The 24,368-nt window shown below is 41.3% G+C and overlaps 1 protein-coding gene across 2 annotated transcripts in view; it reads left to right on the top strand.

Annotated features, from left to right (window-relative positions):
- Positions 1-24,368, top strand: part of ATRNL1 (attractin like 1) — an 857,293-nt gene that overhangs the window by 169,767 nt on the left and 663,158 nt on the right. For both annotated transcript variants that reach the window (XM_089653036.1, XM_089653035.1), the window contains exons 6-7: positions 20,892-21,066; positions 23,484-23,571. In XM_089653036.1, coding sequence (XP_089509162.1) covers positions 20,892-21,066; positions 23,484-23,571 — 263 coding nt within the window. The remainder of the gene's footprint in view (positions 1-20,891; positions 21,067-23,483; positions 23,572-24,368) is intronic.

The following is a 24,368-nucleotide window of genomic DNA, read 5'->3' as shown; positions in this document are numbered from 1 at the left end:
AGGGGCTCTTTTTGATCTCATTCGATTTATGGAAGATCAATAGATATTATTTGTACTTATAGAAAAGATATAACAAAACCCTTTTAATGGTATATTAAAAGGAGAACTAAGGAATAGGCAAAAAAAATCGCCCATTAGTACACCCCCTTACACAAAACCCTAAACAGTCAATACAATTGTGAAAATCCTATCCATTTAGGAGAAAAGTTTCATTGCATTTTCATGACCTCATCTCCGTAATTCAAAAGATAACAGCATCTACTCTGCCAAGGAGGAAGTGTAATAGCAAGGATTACATCACATCCTCTCATCTCTCTGCAGTAAAAGGAAACTACAGTTCCCATCAATCACAGGGAACACTAAGCCTGTACATATTGAATGTGTCTGAGAGTCTTGGTCCACCCACCACTGCAAGTGGAGCTGAATTACATCAGCTACAGGAGGGCTGTGCCAAGACCAGTGGCTGGAGAAAAAGGCGGCATAGCAGCCACTGGTCTTACAAGTAGGAAACCAAAGAGAATTAACGGTTTGATAAGAAAATGAATAGGCTATTTCAGAGCAACTGCTGAGTGAACAGAAGATGGATGACCTATTTAGTGAAGGTAGGAAATCGGAAACAAGGACAGAAAAGTTTTTGCCCTGAGTTCTGCAGGTCAAAAGTGAGTCAATAAAAGAAGTTCATTAGTAGGGTTTAGATGCACTTTTTTGGAACAAATTATACAGTGAAGGAAATAAGTATTTGATCCCCTGCTGATTTTGAATGTTTGCCCACTCACAAAGAAATGATCAGTCTACAAATCTAATGGTAGGTGTATTGTAACACTGAGAAGAGACAGAATAGCAACAAACAAATTCAAAAGATATGCATGTCTATAAAATTATGCACTGATTTGCATGTTCATGAGGGAAATAAGTATTATATCCCCAATCATTCAGCAGGAATTCTGGCTACCAGGTGTCTTTCATACAGGTAGCAAGCTGAGATTAGAAGCAGTCTCTTAAAGGGAGTGCTGCTAATCTCATTTTGTTACCTGAATAAAAGACATCTGTCCACAGGAGCAATCAAACAATCAGATTCCAAACTCTCCACCATGGCAAAGACCACAGAGCTGTCCAAGGATGTCAGGGACAAGATTGCAGACCTAAGCAAGGCTGTACTGGGCTACCAAACTATCGCCAAGCAGCTTGGTGAGGTGACAACAGTTGGTGCAATCATTCGCAAATGGAAGAAACACAAAACAACTATCAGTCTCCTTAGGTCTGGTGCACCATGCAAGATCTCAACCTCGTGGAGTGTCAATGATCATGAGAACAGTGAGGAATCATCCTAGAACTACATATGACGATCTTGTCAATGATCTCCAGGCAGCTGGGACCACAGTCACCAAGAAAACAATTGATAACACACTACGCCGACAAGGATTGAAATCCTGCAGTACCCGCAAGGTCACTCTGCTTAAGAAAGCACATGTCCAGGCCCGTCTGAAGTTTGCCACTGAACATCTGAATGATGCAGAGGAGGACTGGTTGAAAGGGTTGTGACCAAAATCGAGCTCTTTGGCATCAACTCAACTCGCAGTGTTTGGAGGAGGAGGAATGCTGCCTATGACCCCAAGAACACCATCCCAACTGTCAAACATGGTTGTGGAAACATTCTGCTTTGGGGGCGTTTTTCTGCTAAAGGGACAGGACAACTGCACCGCATCAAAGGGACGATGGATAAGGCAATGTACTGTCAAATCTTGGGTGAGAACCTTCTTCCCTCAGCCAGGGCATTGCAAATGGGTCGTGGATGGGTTTTCCAGCATGACAATGACCCAAAATACACGGCCAAGGCAACAAAGGAGTGGCTCAAGAAGAAGCACGTTAAGGTCCTGGAGCGGCCTAGCCAGTCTCCAGACCTTAATCCGATTGAAAATCTGTGGAGGGAGCTGATATTTCGAGTTGCCAAACATCAGCCACCAAACCTTAATGTATTGGAGAGGATCTGCCAAGAGGAGTGGACCAAAATCCCTCCTGAGATGTGTGCAAACCTGATGGCCAACTACAGGAAACGTCTGACCTCTGTGATTGCCAACAAGGGATTTGCTACCAAGTACTAAGTCATGTTTTGTGAAGGGGTTCAAATACTTGTTTCCCTCATGAACATGCAAATCAGTGCATAATTTGTTAGACATGCATTTCTTTTGAATTTTTTGTTGCTTTTCTGTCTCTCGGTGTTACAATACACCTACCATTTGATTTTTAGACTGATCATTTCTTTGTGAGTGGGCAAATGTTCAAAATCAGCAGGGGATCAAATACTTATTTCCTTCACTGTATGCTGCTTTTGGAAATTTAATGCAGGGATTCTCATATTTCATTGTTTAATTTTCTCTGCAATCCATCATCTTCCAGAAAATACCAATACTAAATCCTAGTGAACTCTACGCTAGTGCAATTGAAAAATTATCTCAAGAATATCAAGAAAAGTTATATAAAGTAACATAAAAATTGTGTAACCAATATCACAGTCAGGAAAGCTGCTTCCACCAGTATCCAAAAACCAATACTTTAAACATGTATACATAAATAAACGTGTAGTACTATCCTTTTCAGGCTCCATTCACACTTGCGCGACTTGTCATGCAACTTTGGACATCTAAGTTGCATTACAAGTTGCAGCTCATTCTTTTCAATGGCACCTGTTCAAATCTGAGACTTAAAAAGTCTCAACGATTTTGAAAAGGTGCCTGCACTACTTTGGTGTGACTTTTGATGCGCCACATCAGAGTCGCGCTCCAAAGTCTCACTGGAAATTGTGTGACGAAGGAGACACACTAATGTGATTGGAGTCTAAGAATAGGGAATATATTACATATGCATTAGTGAATGCCATACAAACTAACTTATTATGTAAACGTTTGCTAAAATGATATAATATGTAATAATGACTTCCTGTGACCACTTAAGTTCTCCAAAGCCCAGTGAATCACCATTGGGGACCCTCCTTAACCACCACCACCATTAAAAATATGCCTCTTACCGAATACAGAGACTCTAATTATGGAGGTCACAAGCGCTCTTTCATAACATTAAGCAGATGGTAGCCTGCAAGGGAATCACTTCAACAGCCCCAGGTTATTGTTCTTCACTTCAAGGAATGCTCATGTTAAATTCATCTCCTCAAAGAAAAGGCCATACATAGCGTAATCCTATAAAATGGATCTAAATTTATTGTAAACCTAAAGTACCCCAAAAGCAGCAAAAGAAACCGAGCTCATCACATTCTGCCATACGGCGCAGGTGTACAGTGAGGTCAAATCGCGTGCCCTTCGCTTCACATTTTTCGTTAGAAATGATGTCTTCAGGGGAAGCAGAAACAGGTATATTCCCTCCTCCAGCAGGACTGACACTACCGTGATCTCCAATGTGGACCGCAGTCTGGACCAGGAGCTGGCTAGTGGACTGTACAGAAGCAGACTCCCAAACTAACACCGAAAACAAAGCATATTGTGGAACACCAAATCAATTATCAATAAGAATACATTTTGATTTGTGTCTGCCTTTCGCATGGCATCACAGCTTGGTAGGAAAGCTGACAATCTTCATACGATTTGAGCCTATAAATCTCTAAATTCAAGGGCTGTTTGTGACATAAGGGTTCCTGTGTATGTACAGGACCACACTGTCAGCCACAAATAGACCCCCCTAGGTTCAGTGATGATGTTAACGAACTGGAAACTGGAAACACTGGAGATGCACCTTTTGTGCAGGTCACGTATATTATGGAACTTTCTGGGGACTTTTAGTTTGAGTGATGGGTTACTTCAAATTTGACAATTCACAGTACGAATTGAAAAATATTCAAAAAAATTAAGTGAAAATACAAAATAATATTTGCTTTGGAGGAGGGAAAATTGTTTTTTTTTTTTTATATCTTGGATAGGTTGTAGCTCTCTGACATTGGAAAGGTAATTCAAAGCTAAATGTGATGTTGAAGATGGGTTATTATCTCGCTTTGATCTGCTATTAGAATTGGTGTTGTGTATCATTTCTGACTACTTTTTTCATGAATGGATTGCTTCGCCTCCATAACTTATCTGTTGCTGACCCCTAGTGGCTGAATTTGATTTTACACGTGAAGCTGAGTTACAGAATTTCATCCCCGAAATTAAACTAGCAGAGGGGCCTGGGCCTAGCAGTCCCCAGTGTAGCATAACTCCAGTGGGAACATGCTGTGAAGCACTGCTCTTGTAGGCAGCGAGGTGGCCGCTGATTTGTGGAGTGATAAAGATGCATTGTGATTATCTGGGCAGTGTAAGGGGCAGCTTATTTGGTTTCCAGATGCCCAGGCAGAGCTGGCAGCTGTGGGTCCCGTATGGGGCCTCATGATTTTTAATGGAGGCCCTGCCATCAATGTTTTATCTTATTCTTTCACAGAACAGTCAGTTAAAAAATAAAATTAAAGTAACAGTACAAAAATAATGATCAAATGTGCAAAAAAAAGGAAAACTATATAATAACTTAGTAAATACACCCCCCAAAAAACACACCCTCTAAATAAGAAAAATAAATAGTAGCAATATTAAAGTGATTCTAAAGGCTTTCTATTTTACAAAATGTTATGTTTACCTCCTCTCCTGGGGTCCCCCACTGGTTCTGTCCACTCCTTCTCTTCTGTGAGTGCCCCTATGTCAAGCCGATTTCTATGGGGCACTTGTGCAGGAGCGCTACTGAGCCAAGCTGTGTGTGTTCATTGACATACAAACTGCAGCTTGGCCCCGGCCCCTGCTCTCTCCTCACTGCTTTTGACAGACAGCAGCAGAAGTCAATGGCTTCTGCTGCTGTCAGAGTCTCAAGTGAGACCAAAATGAAGGGAGAAGAGCTGCAGCAGATGGTCACATTGCTGGATCGAGAATGGTGTTTAAGGGGGGTTCTGGGGAGAAGCTGATATTAAAAGGTTTTTTTTCTACCTTAATGCAGAAAATGCTTTAAGGTAAAAAAATCTTTTACCTTTAGAACCATTTTAAGAGAATCATTGAAGGTGTATTTAGTTTTGCTGGAATCAACACACTCACCCCTCTCTGTGTATACTGTATTTATAAAACATTTACTGTTATTACTTTACAGAACTGTGTAGCACCCTTACCATATTGATACCCACTGCAAGTACTTTGAGGTCCACAAAAAAGGATCACTCACAAAATTTGATATTTAGAACATTGCTGTAATTTATATTTATTTAAACCAAGAATATTTTTAGATATCTCAAGGTTTTCAGCTGGGTTCCTATACTGTTCGAAAGAAGAGGAATATGTTACACTCTTCCATTGTTTACTAATATGTAGTTCAATTTGCTTATAAATGTGTCATTAGATTTATTATTCTTCTATTTAAAGTGTTAGTAAACTCTTTATCTTGTACCTACAAGTAAGCTTATAAGAAGTCATACCTGTAAGTACAGTGATTATCTCATTTATGTGCGCCATTTAGCAGATATTCACCTTGGTAGGAGCCGATTATGTCACTACACATGTGAGGTGCACTTTGCATCCATGAGTGCAGAGCGTGCTGTGCTGCAATTTATCCCAGCCTTTTTAAATGGCCAGAGAGCGTGAACCCAGAGGGAAGACTGGCAAAAGATGGACTTGTCTGCAGCATTGACAGTACGATGCTGGAGAGCTCTGCTTCACAGGTAGGTCTGTCAGAATGTGTTATGCATTTCTGTCAGCTCTACAGAAGCCTTCCTTTGAGCACATGTGGGTTATTCCCTTGCTTGCTTTCTCCCAGGAGGTTGCACTTTTTGGCTGCTATCATTTCTGCATGTCGTGTGTTAGAGCGGGCAACCTTGTCCTGTAAGTCTCCCTTTTCGGTTTTACACAGGTAAAAGGTGGTTCTTTATCTGCGTCCCTCCTTCCTACCGAAGGTGGTGTCTGACTTTCATTACAAATTTCATTTCATTTCATTTCATTACAAATGCACACATTTGCAAATACATACGTAAGCCACAGAGCCACATCATGGCACCCTGGTTTTCTGTGGTCCTAACTCTACAAATTTGAGAGCCCCCATAGTAGAGGCACATGCATTTAAAGGATAGATCAAGGGCAGGTGCACATCAGGGTGCCCACCCCTCTTAAAGGTACAGGAGTGCAAAGAACACCCAGCATGTAGCACAATGGCAGTCAGGGCGCCCAGTGCACCCACTCACCTTAATATCATTGATATTATTGATATAGGGACATAATAATGCTCTTCCAGAGTGCTTTACAGGTCCAGGTCCATGGTCTGTCTGGTGCAGAGTGTTGTCAATGAAGACCTCTGCCAGGGTAAGCCCTTTGTGCAGGGCAAAGTTAATCCTCCTGTCCACATGTATTGTGGTGAGTACAAGGTGGAATCCCTTTAAACATTAAAGTGATTGTAAAGGCTCAAGGTTTTTTACCTTCATGCATTCTATGCATGAAGGTAAAAAACCTTCTGTATGCAGCAGTCCCTCTAATACTTACCTGAACTTCATCATTATCCAGCGACGTGCATGAAAGCCTTGGCTATCCGGGGACTCTTTCTCCTCATTGGCTGAAACACAGCAGCGGGAGCAATTGGCTCCCACTGCTGTCAATCACAGCCAGTGAGTCAATCAGGAGAGAGAGGGGGTGGCGCCAAGTCTTGGCTCTGTGTGTGAATGGAGACACAGAGCAGTGGCTCCGGAGTGAGTTTGCTTGGGTGCCCCCATAGCTAGCTGCTTACTCTGTACTTGGCAGGAGGGAGGGGTCAGGAGCACCGGCTGGGGACCCAAGAAGAGGAGGATTGGGGCTGCCCTGTGCAAAACCACTGTACAGAGCAGGTAAGTATAACATGTTTGTTTTTTTGTTTTTTTAAATTGCCTTTAATATCTTAGTGTGTCTTTTACTTTAGGCTTAGAGTGCCTTTCCTCCTCTGAAACACCTTTGGGGTGTGTGGGAGCTGAACACCACCCTTTCGGCGGTCTCAGCAGGGGACCTGGACTGCTGAGGTTGAAATTTAAACTTGGAGCCATTTTCTAAAATGGTACACATGTATCCCCCAAGGGGCATCAAGTGCTCCTGTGCTACCCAGGCACCGCTGCACCTGCATGGCTCGAGTGCTTAATATGATGCCTTGTACTGACGGGCTGGGATTACTGGCTACGTCTCCTGGTTTGCTCTTTGCTAAGAGCACATTACAGCGTGTGTTATCACAATATCTGGGTTACTGCAAACTATAAGTACTTCGCTCTGAGGCATTTACTTCCTCGCTACAGGGGTTGTCAGTATTCCCTTTGGGGACAATTTTTAAAGGAATATCAGATCATAAGTGCAGGGAAAAAAGGGTCAGATGGACTTTGTAGCTCAGGCTTAGCGTTTAGTTCAGTTGGGGGTGGTAGTACCCTTACCTCTGATGGTTGCCCCCCTCTAACCTCTGCTTTCTAGTTATTCAGCTGGCCCATCATCCACACCAGTTTCTTCTTTTCTATCTAGAAAATAATTTTCTGCCACAATGTTGGATTTCATAGGCAGAATTTCTGGCCTTACTGAAGCCATAGGTGGCAGGGGTCACTTCTGTGCTTCTTTGACCTCCTTTCCTAAATCGGACTTTGATTTTGCCCTTGAGCCAGACACAGTGCCTAAGGAGTAGGTAACCGTTAAGGAGAATCCTCCGGTTTCTGAGACATCAGATCTCATGACACAGCCATTACAGAGATTTCATCTGAGGATACTATAGCTACCCCCATTGTATGCTCTTGCTCTAAGGAATCTGCCTGGAGGTGGTGTGTTCTGTTCGTCTCTCAGCTACTGCCTCCTTTAGGAAACCAGATTCCCTCTTTGCACTTCCTTGGAGGTACCCGCAAGGATCTCCCTTACTAGAGAGGCTGCCTGTCGCTGTGATGGGTTCAGTAGGCAGGTGTGGGAGCTGAAAAGTGGATAAATAAGTGGAACATTTCATCTTGTCTTAGTTTTATAAGAGTCTGTCCAGATCTGTTTTATCTTAAGTACAATTGATATCCTGCTATGAAAGTCCTTATATTTACTGAGCTGCAGTGACACCCAGTGGGCAAGTACAATAATGCTGACATTGTATCTACGGTACATACACGATACAACCTATATTTATATAGAAATATATGTATTGTATTACCAATATTTTCAAACATACAGGTTCTTTCCATGTACACAATGTTTTTTTTTATCAATTCTTTATTTTAAAGGGCATGCATCATAACAGACACATTGAAATTCACATCTGTTAGATCATTCGCCATCATGTACAATATAGGCCAAAGTGCAAACAAACCTAGAAAAGTAGATGACAATCGTATAAAAAAGGAAGTGACTGCATGGGTGATATAGCAGGTCATATGCAATGTGGCAAAATATCCACTATAAATGACAAAAGTGGTGCTGCGCTACTTCACAGTGATAAGACAATAAACATCAATAAATCAGTGAACCAAAATGCAAATTTAGGAAGTGAACAATCCATATAAATCCATAAATGAGAGTGCAAATACTGACACAAACGTGAAAATCACAATAAAGTTTGTGATCACTGTTGGTTCACGTTTGAAGATACACATATTCCTTTTTGGCTGGAATACTATATGTTTCCAGTGTTTTGGACTTTTATGCGTTTGGGACTGTTTCTTTTGGACTTATTGTTGCCCATCATTGGGGTTTTTTTTTATTTATATATTTTTTTCTTTGTTTGTTACATTGTCGTTTGTGACAATTTTTTATTTCTTTCTTTTTTTCACATTTAGATCACCTATTGGTTACATTGTTTGATGTCACGGTTTTGATGTCACATTTTTGGTAGTGATTTATTTATTCACTGCACATTTGTTATTTTTGATCACATTCATTCTTTGTTGTCATGTCTTGTGATCACTTTTATATATTCATTTTTATATATTTATATTTTTTATATATTCATTTATATACTGCATATCTGAGTTGTTCCCTCTTGTGATATAATAGTTTCCTTTAAGTCACGTTATTGCTATTATAGCGGTGTTTATGTCATCACATTTGAATAAATTTTCATCAGTAGCAATTTGCACTTATTATTCTTTTATGCACCTTTTTTACATTTATTGTCACGGGATTATTTTATTGTGATTTTCACATTTGTGTCAGTATTTGCACTCTCATTTATAGGTTTATGTGGATTGTTCACTTCCTAAATTTGCATTTTTGTGCACTGATTTATTGATGTTTATTGTCTTGAAGTGACTGTGAAGTAGCGCAGCACCACTTTTGTCATTTATTGTGGTTTACTATTCATTTAGCTAGGTGTTAGCAGCCACTTCGTTTGACAGATAGCTTTATCTTTGGTAGCGCAGGAGGCCTCTGTCTCCTTTTTTCTTGTTTATTAAAATATCCACTATATTGCCAAAAGTATTGGTCGGCCTGTCTTTACACAGACATGAACTTTAATTGCATCCCAGTCTTAGTCTGTAGGGTTCAATATTGAGTTGGCCCCGCCCTTTACGGCAAGAACAGCTTCAACTCTTCTTGGAAGGCTGTCCACAAGGTTTAGGAGGGTGTCTATGGGACTGTTTGCCATTCTTCCAGAAGTGCATTTGTGAGGTCAGGCACTGATGTCGGACGAGAAGGCCTGGCTCACAGTCTCCACTCTAATTCATTCCAAAGGTGTTCTATCGGGTTGAGGTCAGGACTCTGTGCACGTCAATCAAGTTCCTCCACCCCAAACTCGCTCATCCATGTCTTTATGGACCTTGCTTTGTGCACTGGTGTGCAGTCATGTTGGAACAGGAAGGGGCCATCGCCAAACTATTCCCACAAAGTTGGGAGCATGAAATTGTCCAAAATATCTTGGTATGATTTAAGAGTTCCCTTTACTGGAACTAAGGGGCCAAGCCCAACCCCTGAAAAACAATCCCACACCATGCTCCCCCTCCACCAAACTTTATATTTGGCGCAATGCAGTCAGGCAAGTACCATCCTCCTGGCATCCGCCAAACCCAGACACGTCTATCGGATTGCCAAACACAGAAGCGTGATTGGTCACTCCAGAGAACACGTCTCCACTGCTCTAGAGTCCAGTGGCAGTGTGCTTTACACCACTGCATCTGACGCTTTGCATTGCACTTGGTGATGTAAGGCTTGGATGCAGCTGCTCGGCCATGGAAACCCATTCCAAGAAGCTCTCTACGCACTGTTGTTGTGCTAATCTGAAGGCCACATGAAGTTTGGAGGTCTTAACTCTGCAGACAGTTGGCTACTTCTGCGCACTGTGCTCTTCAGCATGCGCTGACCCCGCTCTGTCATTTTACATGGCCTACCACTTGGTGGCTGAGTTGCTGTTGTTTCCAGTTGTTTCCACTTTGTTATAATACCACTAACAGTTGACCGTGGAATATTTAGTAACAAGGAAATGTCACGGATGGACTTATTGCACAGGTGGCAACCTATCCTGGTACCACGCTTGGAGTCACTGAGCTCCTGAGAGCGACCCCATTCTTTCACAAATGTTTGTAGAAGCAGATTGCATGCCTAGGGGCTTGATTGTATACACCTGTGTCCACGAAGGTGATTGAAACACCTGAATCCAGTGATTGGGAGGAATGGCCCAATACTTTTGGCAATATAGTGTACATTATTATGATGATACTCAACATTTTCCGCTTTTCAAATACAGAGATAGGACAAGCATCGGGTGTCCTTGGGAACACCCCAGATCGGAGGGAAATAGGAACAGAATTGCAGAACTGAGAAGAGAGAGAGCAAGATACACAGCTTTCTTCCCAAGGGGAATTGGAAATAATGGGAGGAGGGGGAAAAGAAAAAATATACTAATAATGATAGTGATAATAATACAATAAAATAAGGACAACAATGTTGGAAATATTTCCCAGGTTATCATTTTAGCCCTATCCTGATGTGTTACAAGGCCAGAGCCAGGACATCGTCCCAGTGTCTCTAGCCAATTTTAGCTAAGTAATTGTTGGTATCTAGAGCAGAATTTAAAGTCATTCCAATAATACCATTTTCTGCTTTGGTCAGAGATCTTGTCTTTGAGAACTGCAGATGGCAGATGGCTTGTAGTTCTCAATGAATTGCTAGGGCACTGGTGAGCAGTCTCCTAGTTCATTGATCTTTTTGCTCTTCAGTAACTCTCTGCTGGTATAGGAGCTATGGCTAGACAGCTATGCTGAGAGTCTTCAGGAGCATGGCATTGCACCTACAATCTGCTGATCGCAGGTGCAATGCTCTGCAGGTTTCTAAGAAAAGCAATAATAAATGCACATTTTGTTTTACATGCAACAAATGTGCATTTATTATTTTTATTAATATTGTTGTTTTTTAATTTTTTTTTAAGTGCACTTATCCTTTAAGTAGAGATACTACATTAAGCTAAACTAGATGCAAAGCTCAATCTTCAATTCTTTGTATTTAATGCAATAACAAACATTTGAAATTGCAAGCATTTAAAAATGTTAAACTCTCATAACAAAATAAATGCTGCAATAATGGCTCAAAATATTTGCTCAGTGAATATAGCACAGAAAGCCAACAGGTAGAACCCAGTATATATTTTTGTTGATCAATGAATTTGCAACAATGAAAGTCTTTGTTTTTATATTAAAAAAACAAAAAACTCATGAATCTTTATTTGTACATATAGCAAAACTATCCTTTTTAAAATAATTATTTATCTAAAATATTTACATTTTCCACATCCTACTATCATTTCATTTGTATTTGGGTACAACAAAGTAATATACAGTATCTCCAATACAGAGAGACAATTCTGTTATCCTTACCACATGTTGCAGTAAAATGTAGAGATACTGACCACTGTGACGTGCTTCACGGCAAATAAATCGTTTCTTCAGGCAGTTATTGGAAATGCTGATCTGCAATATATAAATTCTGTAAAAATATATTCATACATCATATACTCATGGTCAAATATTGTTTATATTTACTATTGTTTAAACATTTTCATGATTAAGTTTTCTATGGGTCTCTGTAAAAGCATAGAAAAAGAGGGGGACAAAAGAACATGAGAAATGTGGAGAAACTTCCCTCTAAAGAAATTATAATCCCCTTAATATTCCAGCTTTTGATCAGACCTAGTTAACACCTAAGTGTGGTTTATATTTATATTTACCTTTAATGGCTGTTAAGGATTCAGACCCGTATTTATAACTTAACCTTTTTATTTTCTTTAATTTTCCTCAATGTGAATAAGGGTAATAAGGATGTTTGCCTCTGGAGAAATAAACATAGATATAAGTGATAAATTGGCAATTTAAACAGTACTGTATATCAGAGGGGTTAGTAATGTAATGCCTGAATTTATAGATCAATATTACCTCAATTTATCATATGTCTGTAATAAACACTTTTGGCCACCAGGGGTCCCTTTGCAATTGTTATTCACATAATAAATCGCAGAGGAATTATTATTATACAGGATTTATATAGCACCAACAGTTTGCGCAGCGCTTTACAATATAAGGGAGACAGTACAATTACAATACATTTCAGTACAGAAGGAATAGGAGGGCCCGGCTCATGGAGCTTACAATCTAAAGGAAGGGGGAGGTGATACAAAAGGTGATAGCTGTGGGTGATGATCTGGTGGAGGTGATTCAAGTACAGTTCTTAGGTGGAGGTAGGGTAGGCTTCCCTGAAGAAGTGAGTTTTCAAAGATCGCCTAAAGGCAGACAGGGTGGGGGCTGACCGGGCATGCTGTGGTAGGGGGTTCCAGAGGATGGGAGAGGCTCTGGAGAAGTCCTGGAGGCGAGCGTGGGGGGAGGTGATGAGGGAGCTAGAGAGGAGGATATCATGGGAGGAGCGGAGTGGGCAATTTGAGCGATATCTGTGGATGAGGTTGGCGATGTAGTTAGGGGCAGTGTTGTGGATGGCTTAGTAATCTCTGGTTAGTATTTTGAATTTTATACGTTGGGTTAGTGGAAGCCAGTGGAGGGATTGGCAGAGAGGGGCAGCAGTCGCTAATCGGTTGGTAAGGTGTATGAGTCTAGCAGCAGCATTCATAATAGACTGAAGGGGGGATAGCCTGTGTAACGGTAGACCGGTGAGGAGGGAGTTGCAGTAATCGAGGCGGGATATAACCAAGGCGTGAATAAGTTGTTTTGTGGTGTCATTGGTTAGAAAGGGGACATCCATGCTGATATGTCGCTTAGTAGATTTGTGATACATGAGGAGATTGAGGGGGCTAGCTGGGGAGTGGAGAGATAGATCTGGGTGTCATCAGCATAGAGGTGGTATTGGAAGCCATGGGAGGTTATCAGTTGACCCAGGGAGGAGGTATAGAGAGAGAAAAGGAGAGGCCCAAGGACAGAACCTTGGGGTACCCCCAACAGAAAGAGGAAGCGGAGCAGAGGAGGAGGAGTTGTATGTGACACTGAAAGTGCACTGAGAAAGGTAAGAGGAGAACCAGGAGAGAGCAGAGTCACAGAGGCTGATGTAGTGGAGTTTACTGAGGAAGAACGGGTGGTCAACTGTGTCAAAGGCAGCGGAAAGGTCAAGGAGTATGAGTATGGAGTAATGGCCATTGGTTTTAGCAGTTAGTAGGTCATTAGTGAGTTTTAGTAGGGCAGTTTCTGTGGAATGTTGTGGGCGGAAGCCAGACTGTTGGGGATCAAGAAGGTTGTTGTCGGTGAGGTAGCAGTTCATACGGTTGTGAACAAGGCGCTCGAGAAGCTTGGAGGTAAACGGGAGCAGGGAGATGGGTCTTAAGTTATTCAAACAGGTGGGGTCCAGCGAGGGTTTTTTGAGAATGGGGGTAACCAGTGCTTGTTTGAGTGGGGAGGGAAAGGTGCCCATGGAGAGTGAGAGGTTGAAGATGTGGGTTAGAGAGTTTAGGATAGAGCAGGAAGGAGGCTGCAACAGTCGTGAGGGGACAGGTGTTAAGTGGGCCTTGGAAAGGCGTTCGGTAACTTCCTCGGTGGTAACAGGGTCGAAGGAGGAGAGTGTTGAGTTTGGTGTTGGGCCTGGTATGTTGGTTAGAGGAGGAAGCTTGACACTGGAGATCTCATCACGAATTGTGTCGATCTTCTTGAAGTGACAGGCAATCTCCTGTGCAGTAAGTAAGTTGGTGGGTGGAGGCAGTGGGGGGTGGAGTAAGGAATTAAGGATAGAGAAGAGTTGACGAAGATTGGATGAGAGGGTCTTGATGAGAGTGTTATAGTAGGTTTGCTTAGCAACGTGGAGGCTGGAGTTTTATTTGAAAAGAGTGGATTTGTAGAGGGTAAAGTCTTTCAGGGATTTAGTTTTATGCCATGCTCGCTTAAGAGTGCGGCTTGGATTTCCATTCACTTAAAGTAGAACTATAACCAATTATTTTTTTTCATTTGGATAGAGCAAGGGAGGGTTACAACCCCTGTCAGATTTTTTTTCACTGTCTGTGTCCCATTGTGGAGATTTCCCTTCACGTCCCATAGCCAGATAGGAAGCGAGAAGAAATCCCTGCACATTAAGGAAATTCCTTGGGGACCCCCAGATTTCCCCTATTACTTTTCTGGGTACAACCCAAAATTTGGGGATTTTGGGTGAATCTCCCTAACGGGGCTTCTATTCCATCTCCTCTATCCAAAATAAATAAAAAAACATTCTGCCTTTGGTATACTTTAAGATATAAAAAGGAAACCCAGTTCAATGATTTCTTCTTTTGTTATTGTCACACGTACCTATACTACACACAGGTGTCACACTGTATATGTATAAATGTGTGTGCGTGCGTTCATGTGTGTGTGCGTGCATGTGTGTGATATAATAACAAAAGAGTATTGCAAAAAAATCATTGATATGGTTTCCTTTTTTTTTTTTTATTTGTAAGCGAATGGGAAGCCAAGATACATCCCTGTGATTTATTATATGAATAGCAATTGCATAGTGATCCCTGGTGGCCAAGAGTGAATTATCACAGGTATATGATATATTGAGGTAATAGGCTTCATTTACATGGCTGTAAAATAGTATTTTTAAATTACAGGTCTGCTTTCAGATCCGTAACACAGGATCCAAAAATCTGCATCTACGAACATGCTATTTACACGCTTACACATATAAATGCATGTATACACATTTGTACGCACATAAATTAAGTCTAAACAAAGGGGAAAAATGAATTATCATAAAAACAAGTTATGTATACATATGCATATTTACGCGTTTAAATGCATCTTTGCAAAAGTATTTTACTGATCATTACACAGGAACTTTTCTCATAGAAAACACGTGTAATAATATTTTTATGGCCGTATGAATGAAGCCATATTGATACAGAATATATAAATTCAGACGTTCGCTTACAAACTTCTTTATTATATAAATAGATCATTTGGAGTTACATTTATTTTTCAACAGGCAATAATGCTTATTACCCTTATTCACATTAAGAAAGATAAAAGAAAATAAAGATTTAGTTATAAATATGGGTCTTCCTCCGCTCTATTGTCCCCACTACAATCCCAGTAGGGGAATTTTCTATGCTTTTACAGAGACCACATCTTTGTAAGTGTAATCGTGAACATGTTTAAACAATAGTAGCGTTAATAATTATAGGATGTATAAATATACATTTAAAAATTAGAATATCGTGCAAAAGTTCATTTATTTTAGTAATGCAAGTTAAAAGGTGAAACTAATATGAGATAGACTCATTACATGCAAAGCAAGATAGTTCAAGCCGTGATTTGTCATCATTGTGATGATTATGGCTTACAGCTCATGAAAGCCCCAAATCCACAATCTCAGAAAATTAGAATATTGTGAAAAGGTGCAATATTCTCGGCTCAAAGTGTCCACTCTAATCAGATAATTAAGCCATAACACCTGCAAAGGGTTCCTGAGCCTTTAAATGGTCTCTCAGTCTGGTTCAGTAGGAATCACAATCATGGGAAAGACTGCTGACCTGACAGTTGTGCAGAAAACCATCACTGACACCCTCCATAAGGAGGGAAAGCCTCAAAAGGTAATTGCAAAAGAAGTTGGATGTTCCCAAAGTGCTGTATCAAAGCACATTAATAGAAAGTTATGTGGAAGGGAAAAGTGTGGAAGAAAAAAGGTGCACAAGCAGCAGGGATGACCGCAGCCTGAAGAGGATTGTCAGGAAAAGGGTATTCAAAAGTGTTGGGGACTCTCACAAGGAGTGGACTGAGGCTGGAGTCCGTGCATCAAGAGCCACCACACACAGACGGATCCTGGACATGGGCTTCAAATGTCGTATTCCTCTTGTCAAGCCGCTCCTGAACAACAAACGTCAGAAGCGTCTTACCTGGGCTAAAGCAACAGACCTGGTCTGTTTTCTAAGTGGCCCAAAGTCCTCTTTTCTGATGAGAGCAACTTTTGCATCTCATTTGGAAACCAAGGACCCAGAGTATGGAGGAAGAATGGAGAGGCACACACTGCAAGATGCTTGAAGTCCAGTGTGAAGTTTCCACAGTCTGTGTTGATTTGGGGAGCCATGTCATCTGCTGGTGTTGGTCCACTGTGATTCATTAAGTCCAGGGTCAACGCAGCCGTCTACCAGGAGATTTTGGAGCACTTCATGCTTCCTTCCGCAGACGAGCTTTATGGGGATGCTGACTTCATTTTCCAGCAGGACTTGGCACCGCCCACACTGCCAAAAGCACCAAAACCTGGTTCAATGACCGTGGGATTACTGTGCTTGATTGGCCAGCAAACTCGCCTGACCTGAACCCCATAGAGAATCTATGGGGCATTGCCAAGAGAAAGATGAGAGACATGAGACCGAACAATGCAGAAGAGCTGAAGGCCGCTATTGAAGCATCCTGGTCTTCCATAACACCTCAGCAGTGCCACAGGCTGATAGCTTCCATGCCACGCTGCATTGAGGCAGTAATTGCTGCAAAAGGGGCCCAAACCAAGTACTGAGTACATATGCATGCTTATACTTTTCAGAGGTCCGATATTGTTCTATGTAGAATCCTTGTTTTATTGGTTGCATGTAATATTCTCATTTTCTGAGATTGTGTATTTGGGGTTTTCATGAGCTGTAAGCCATAATCATCACAATGATGACAAATCACGGCTTGAACTATCTTGCTTTGCATGTAATGAGTCTATCTCATATATTAGTTTCACCTTTTAAGTTGCATTACTGAAATAAATGAACTTTTGCACAATATTCTAATTTTTCGAGTTTCACCTGTATATTTTAGATCAGCATTTCCAATAACTGCCTGAAGAAGCGGTTTATTTGCCCCAAAGTGCGTCACATTGACCAGTACTATATTTGGTTGTAATATGTGGTAAAGATAATAGAATTGTCTCTCGGCATTGGAGATATATTACATTGTTGCACACATATACAAATTACAGTAACTATTTAAGGATGGGTCATAAGGCATATTCTATGTGAAGGCCTAAGTTTAGCCTAAATTACATACTATATTGACAAAAGTATTGGGACACCTGCCTTTACATGCACATGAGCTTTCATAGCATCCCAGTCTTAGTCCGTAGGGTTCAATATTGAGTTGGCTCACCCTTTGCGGATATAACAGCTTCAACTCTTCTGGGAAGTCCGTCCACAAGGTTTAGGAGGGTGTCTATGGGAAGGTTTGACCATTCTTCCAAAAGTGCATTTGTGAGGTCAGGCACTGATGTCGGATGAGAAGGCCTGGCTTGCAGTTTCCACTCTAATTCATCCCAAAAGGTGTTCTATCATGTTAAGGTCAGGACTCTGTGCAGGCCAGTCAAGTTCCTCCACCCCAAACTCACAGATGTTTGTAGAAGCAGTCTGCATGCCTAGGGACTTGATTTATTACACCTGTGGCCATGGAGGTGATTGGTATACCTGAATCCAATGATTTGGAGGGGTGTCCCAATATTTTTGGCAATATAGTGTGTGTGTATATGTGTGTGTGTGTGTGTATATATATATATATATATATATATATGATATATATACACACACACAATTAGGTTAGGTCCATATATATTTGCACACAGGCACCATTTTCATACTTTTGGCTCTGTATGCCACCAGAATACATTAAAACGAAACAATCCAAATTAATTTGAAGTGCAGACGTTCAGCTTTAATTCAAGTGGTTGAACATAAATATCAAGTACTAATTTTAGGAACTGCAGCCATTTTTATACACCGTCCCTCCATTTTCAGGGGCTCAAATGTAATGGACAAATGAATATAATAATAAATAAAATGTTTTTGTTTTTAATATTTTGTTGAGAATCCTTTACTGGCAGTGACTGCCTGAAGTCTGGAACCCATGGATATTACCAAAGATTGGGTTTCCTCCTTTCTGATGCTTTGCCAGGCTCTGACTGCAGCTGTTTGAAGTTGTTCTTTGTTTGTGGGTCTTGAAATTCATTCTCAATTGTATTGAGATCAGGTGATTGACTTGGCCATTGCAGAATATTCCACTTTCTTTTCTTCAAAAGCTCTTGGGTTGCTTTTGCAGTGTGTTTTGGATGATTATCCATCTGTACTGTGAAGTGCTGTCAAATCAACTTTGCTGCATTTGGCTGAATCTGGGCTGGCAGTATATCTCTAAACACTGCAGAATTCATCAGACTGCTTCTGTCACATCATCAGTAAACACCAATGACCCAGTGCCACTGGAAGCCATGCCTGCCCATGCCATCACACTGCCTCCACCATGTTTTACAGATGATGTTGTGTGCTTTGGATCATGAGCTGGTCCAAGCCTTCTCCACACTTTTTTCTTCCCGTCATTCTGGTACAGATTAATCTTATTTTCATCTGTCCAAAGAATGCTTTTTCAGAACTGGTTTGGCTTTTTTTATATGTTTTTTCAAAGTCTAATCTGGCTTTTCTGTTCTTCAGGCTTATGAATGGTTTGCACCTTGTGGTGAACCCTCTGTATTTGCTCTCGTGAAGTCTTCTCTTGATTGTAGACTTTGATAATGATATGCCCACCTCCTGGAGAGTGTCCTTCCCTTGTCTGGATATTGTGAATGGGTTTTTCTTTACCATAGAGAGGATCCTGCGATTATCCAACACTGTTGTCTTCCGTGGACGTCCATTCCTTTTTATGTTGCTTAGCTCACCAGTGCGTTCTTCTTTCCTCAGAATGTATCAAAATGTTGATTTGGCCACTCCTAATATTTCTGCTATTGCTGCATATATTTATGTTTATATATTTTATGAAGAGGTCCCAGAGGTTTACCTTTTTATGCGAGCAGCTTTTTCATATATCTGTTTACTCACCCAGCGCTCGTTTATCTTACCTGAATCTCTCTGATGGATTTGTTTCATTTTTGAACCCTTACAATTGCCTGTTTCACTTGCATAGACAGCTCCTTTGAACGCATGATATAGGTTCTCAGCAATAAATTCCAAATTCAAATATCGCACTTAGAATCAACTCCAGACATTTTACCTGCTTAATTGATGAAGAAATAACGAAGGAGTAGCCCACACCTGGCCATGAAACAGCTGTCCAATTACTTTTGGTCCCTTGAAAAAGGGGGGATGGCTACTCTTAAGAGCTGTAATTCCTAAACCCTTCCTCCTTTTTGGATGTACATTCCCTCAAATTAAACCTAAAAGTGTGCACTTTCAACCCATATCCATTATATAACTATCTATCTATCTATCTATATATATATATATATATATATATATATATATATATATATATATTAAAGTTAAAGATATAAATTATACAGGAGTGACATCACCGCTCTGCAGATATAAGTTATATTATACAGGCATGACATCACCGCTCTGCAGATATAAGTTATATTATACAGGCATGACATCACTGCTCTCCAAATATGTCATAATATACAGGAGAGACATCACTGCTCTCCACATGCAAGCTGTTTTATATAGGAGTGACATCACCGCTCTCCAAATATAAATTCTATATTATACAAGTGTCATTGCTGCTCTCCACATATGTTATATTGTACAGGAGTGACATCTCTGCTCTCCAGAAATAAGTAATTTATTACAGAAGTAGTATTCCGCTCTGCAGATATAAGTTATATTTTACAGGAGTAACATCAGCTTACAAAGGGATTTTGGTACACAAGGTTGTGCAGTTTGTATACAACACAATTCTGAGGCCTCTTGTTTTGACTGCCAAGAAATATTTCCATTTTTAGATCTTTCCGTGGGATGTTGGATTAATCCAGGTACATAAAGTATATGAGGTGGTGTATCTTCTCTTATTAATACCCAGTATTGTAAAAAACCTCAGTCATCAAGTTGACTTGCTTCAGTGAGGCTGCTCACATCTACCAGAGTTACCCCCCCCAAGAGATTGGGAATCATGAGAGAAGTCCAGCTTTGTTAGTAGACTAAGCAAACCAACAGCTTTTTGGGGGCTCAGGCGCTCCCCACTTCATCATCAGGGATTATGTTTAATGGAACCTCAAGTATGGCTGGCTCCAATTGGGTTGTAATAATAGTGTATGTATATAGTCATATTCTACCACCAGCAGTGAGAACTATAACTACCCCAATCCATCAGAATGTCACCTACCCTCCTCACCTTCAGGCGCACCCTGAAAACCCTCCTCTTCAGGGAAGCCTACCCCAACCTCTCCTAACACCGACCTCACCTCACAACCAACCTCCTTCATTCCACCCACCATTCCATCCCCCACAGCCATCTCCTCCTGTGCCACCTTCCCCTCCCTCCTAGATTGTAAGCTCGAAAGAGCAGGGCCCTTGAACCCCTCGTGTATTGTACTGTTACTGTCTTGTCTCATGTTATGTCCCTGAGCATACCCATTGGTGCTATATAAATACTGTATAATAATAACTATTGGTGTGGTGCTTATTTTACTTGCTTGCACAGTTTGATGTTGGATCTAGGTCTTTTATTGGCCATTCTGTTGTCCACCTGACTGACCTTTTAATTTTCTTATCATTGACAGGTCCAGATTGTTCACTGAATGTCCCCTCGACTGACTCGTACTGGATTCTGCCCAATGTAAAACCCTTCAGCCCCTCAGTGGGCCGGGCGTCGCACAAGGCAGTCATGCACGGGAAGTTTATGTGGGTGATTGGTGGCTACTCGTTCAACTACAGCGCCTTCCAGATGGTACTGAAGTAAGTGGTGATGGGTGATTGTCCTGAAAAAAAGAGGGATAATTGTCCTGAGAAGCCAAAGGGACAGGGTGGAGCAACACTTTAAAGAAAAACATGATTTTATATAAGATTAGAAAGGGAGCAAAATGTATTATTTTTTGCTCCTTTCCCTGCATTTGTTCATTGAACCTAACTTTACGCTGTATGCAGATTCTGGTGTGACTTGGAGCCTGTCTTACTGTGCAGTGCTCTGGAGGGATAGGGATTGTTCCCATGTCAGAATTTGCATACAGCTCACGCCCAGTTTTTGTGTTCACCTCCGGAGGAGCTCAACATTGGCCTTGCGGTGTGGTACCTCCTATAAGGTCCATAGCTTGGTAATTATCCAGTTATGGTGAAAGGTTCTCTTTAAAGTATGTTGAAATGTTTATACTATAGTTTACAGCTCCTAGAAACCTTTCAGACTAATGCATTAGTGTATTCTATGCTCTTCATACTGGGTACAGATATAGACATCCAAATAATAAGCTCCAGATAGGATTCCCTTTTTTGATCATTTCATATCCATTAATCTCTCTCAGTATTGAAAGTACATAAAATGCAGAAAGCAATCATGTCATCCCACCTGTCCTTCTGTAACAACACCTACTATTTCTCCTCAGTTGCCATGGGTCCTGGGCTTGTGTCTACATCACACTCCGAAAGATCCGAACAGAGAGGATCTCGGAACCCATGAATGTTAACTTGCACTCTTTTGACCTGTATAATCTGAGGTTGATTTCTTGTGTTGAGCGTGCCTTTCTGAAAATGGTGGTGTGAGCACAGTGGGAGCGCATCCCTTAAAGTGTTACTAAACCTTGGACCCTGCATTCACTATATCTGGTCTCCCACAGTACACAGAACATGGAAGTGCAATTATTTTAGTAAATACAAACTACTAAATACCTTTTCTCATCAGCAGTTAGAGCAGTGTTGTGACTGATATCAGTGTCCAGCAGAGCACTGGTTACAGCTTGTAGGAGGAGTTTTCATTCTCCTGTAGCAGGATGCAGGACCTCTGACCTCTGTCTGGAGAGTGCTGATTGGCCCTGTGCTGATCACTCTCCCAAGAAAAAAAAAAGACCTCCTTAGCAATACACACCAAACTGAGCATGCACAGCTTGTTCCTAGCCTCTGTTCTATCAGGAGATATTTGGGAGACACTGGAAGAAGGGGAGGATCAGAGAAGGGATGATCAAACGTCCTTTTTACACAAAATGGAGGATTAACCCCTTAGGTTCCCCAGTGAGTATAACAAGCATACTTTACTGCATATACAGACTGATTTTACTGTTGTGGGTTTAGTAACACTTTAAAGCTTGATTTTTAAAGATCAATCTTTGTAGTGCTCTCTCCTTCCTCTGCACTGCAATACTTAAATGCTTTTTATGTCTAGGGGTGCATGAATACAGTGAAAATTCTTACCTTATTCTCCCCTCCAGCAATGCGACAGGTCCCCCGCAGTCTGCTCTGTAAACTTTGGCCAGCTCTGGTTGTGCTTCAGTCTCCCCAGTGTACAATACAGGGTTAATGTTCCTGTATTGTACATGATGATGCTGAGGCTCCACCCACAGAATTGCGTTTTGGGCAAAGAAGGTGAATGCCAGACTAGGTTGGAGCCGGGTTGTAAGGCAAGTACCACAGCCTGTACTTTAACCCATTGACGTAATGAGAATGTACTCTTGTAGTGTGGGGAATCCTCATTGTAAGGGTGGATCTTTTAAAACTTCCTTGAGTTGGGTTTTAAGAATAGGTAGTGGAGACACTTCCATGGACCTTTTTAGCTTTTGGTTGGAGCAATATACTCAAACAAGCAAGAGTGAAACACGCTAGTTACTCTAGCAGCATTCTACAGATCTATACAGAAAGATCATTACACTTCCACCACCTTGTGACAAAAATGTGTAATAATATAGTAGGCAATAGTAATGTCCTTCAAAAAAGTCCCTAAAAGTTTGATTGTCGGCCCCTTGAGTAATTCACACCACCACTGTGCTTAAGGTGAATCACACTCCCTTCTTGCCACCTCACTCACCGCACTTTATTGCCTCTCATTACTGATCAGCTCAATGTGCTCAATTGTCCTATGATGGCAGTGTGTCCAACACTGGTCAGCAGTCCCCGTTATAATGGTCTCCAATTGCACTAGGAACTATCTCTTCACTGTTCTGCACAGACACAGAACAAGCCAGCAATGGCCTGCTCCCTTCTTTCTATGCTAACAAAACTTAGTAATTGTTTAGTATTCCACTCACTGTTGTTTGATGGCGATTGCTGTTTTTAGCTTTTTTTGACATTTGCTGCAAATATAAAATATCTTTGTGGCAAGTACTAATTGTTATGGCTCAGTGAATTGAGACATTTGTTTTTGATCTGGATCTGTTCTTGTCTTCCTGCAGCTACAATGTGGAGAGCAGCATCTGGAACGTTGTGCCGGTTCTGCGGGGGCCACTTCAGCGATATGGACACTCCCTGGCCCTATATCAGGTGGGCACATAGTACTGGCTGTCCATCTCTTCTATCCATCGGTCTCTGCATTACAGTCATTGCTGGTCTGCCTGTGTATATCAACACAATCATTTTCTTTCTGGAACGGAGACAAAGACTTATTTTAGGCGCTGTTCACACTAGTGTACTATGTCCTGCGTTAGTGGCCGAGCTGCAACGCATAATAGAAATTGCATTCTCTCTATGATGCCTGTTCACATTAGTGCAACATATGATGCAGTGCGCTTCTGAAAAGGTGCAAGTGCTTCTTTTGGGTCACCTTAGTGCAATTTGGCCCCATAGACTTCAGAGGGTGCCTATAAAAATACACGTACATGTATTTTAGCGAGGAGTTTCTGCTGCACAACCAGTCTGTTGCTGTATTATAGTTTTGACACAGTCAGCGACACTTAAAAATCACAGGGCCCCATATAGCCTACCTGACAGGGCCCCTCCTTTCCCCGAAAATATCAAAATTATATTTTTGCTAAAAACTAAATTCATTATTAGCAGGCACAAACACAACATAACTTAAGATAAAATCCTGTTAATAAATAACTGTGTGTGTGAATGAGGTCTTGGGGCTTATTCATGTGGGAGCTGTGGCCTGTACAGTGTGAATGAGCCTTTCATACCGCTCATTCATACTATATGGGCCAGAGAACTAATGTAAAGGAGCCCTTATGTACGTGTTTATTTTTTACAATTTTATTTTATTGATGCGGAGGCGGTCTGGGCAACAGAACATCTCCAGGATGGTCTGTGGAGGTAGGTCCCTGGGCAGGCATCTGCTAGGT

This window comes from Staurois parvus, unplaced genomic scaffold (assembly GCF_062004578.1).
Source record: "Staurois parvus isolate SC_StPar_1 unplaced genomic scaffold, SC_StPar_1.0 ptg000697l, whole genome shotgun sequence".
NCBI lineage: Eukaryota > Metazoa > Chordata > Amphibia > Anura > Ranidae > Staurois > Staurois parvus.
The sequence above is the reverse complement of the archived record's forward strand: the minus strand, read 5'-3'. Positions and strand labels throughout refer to the sequence as shown.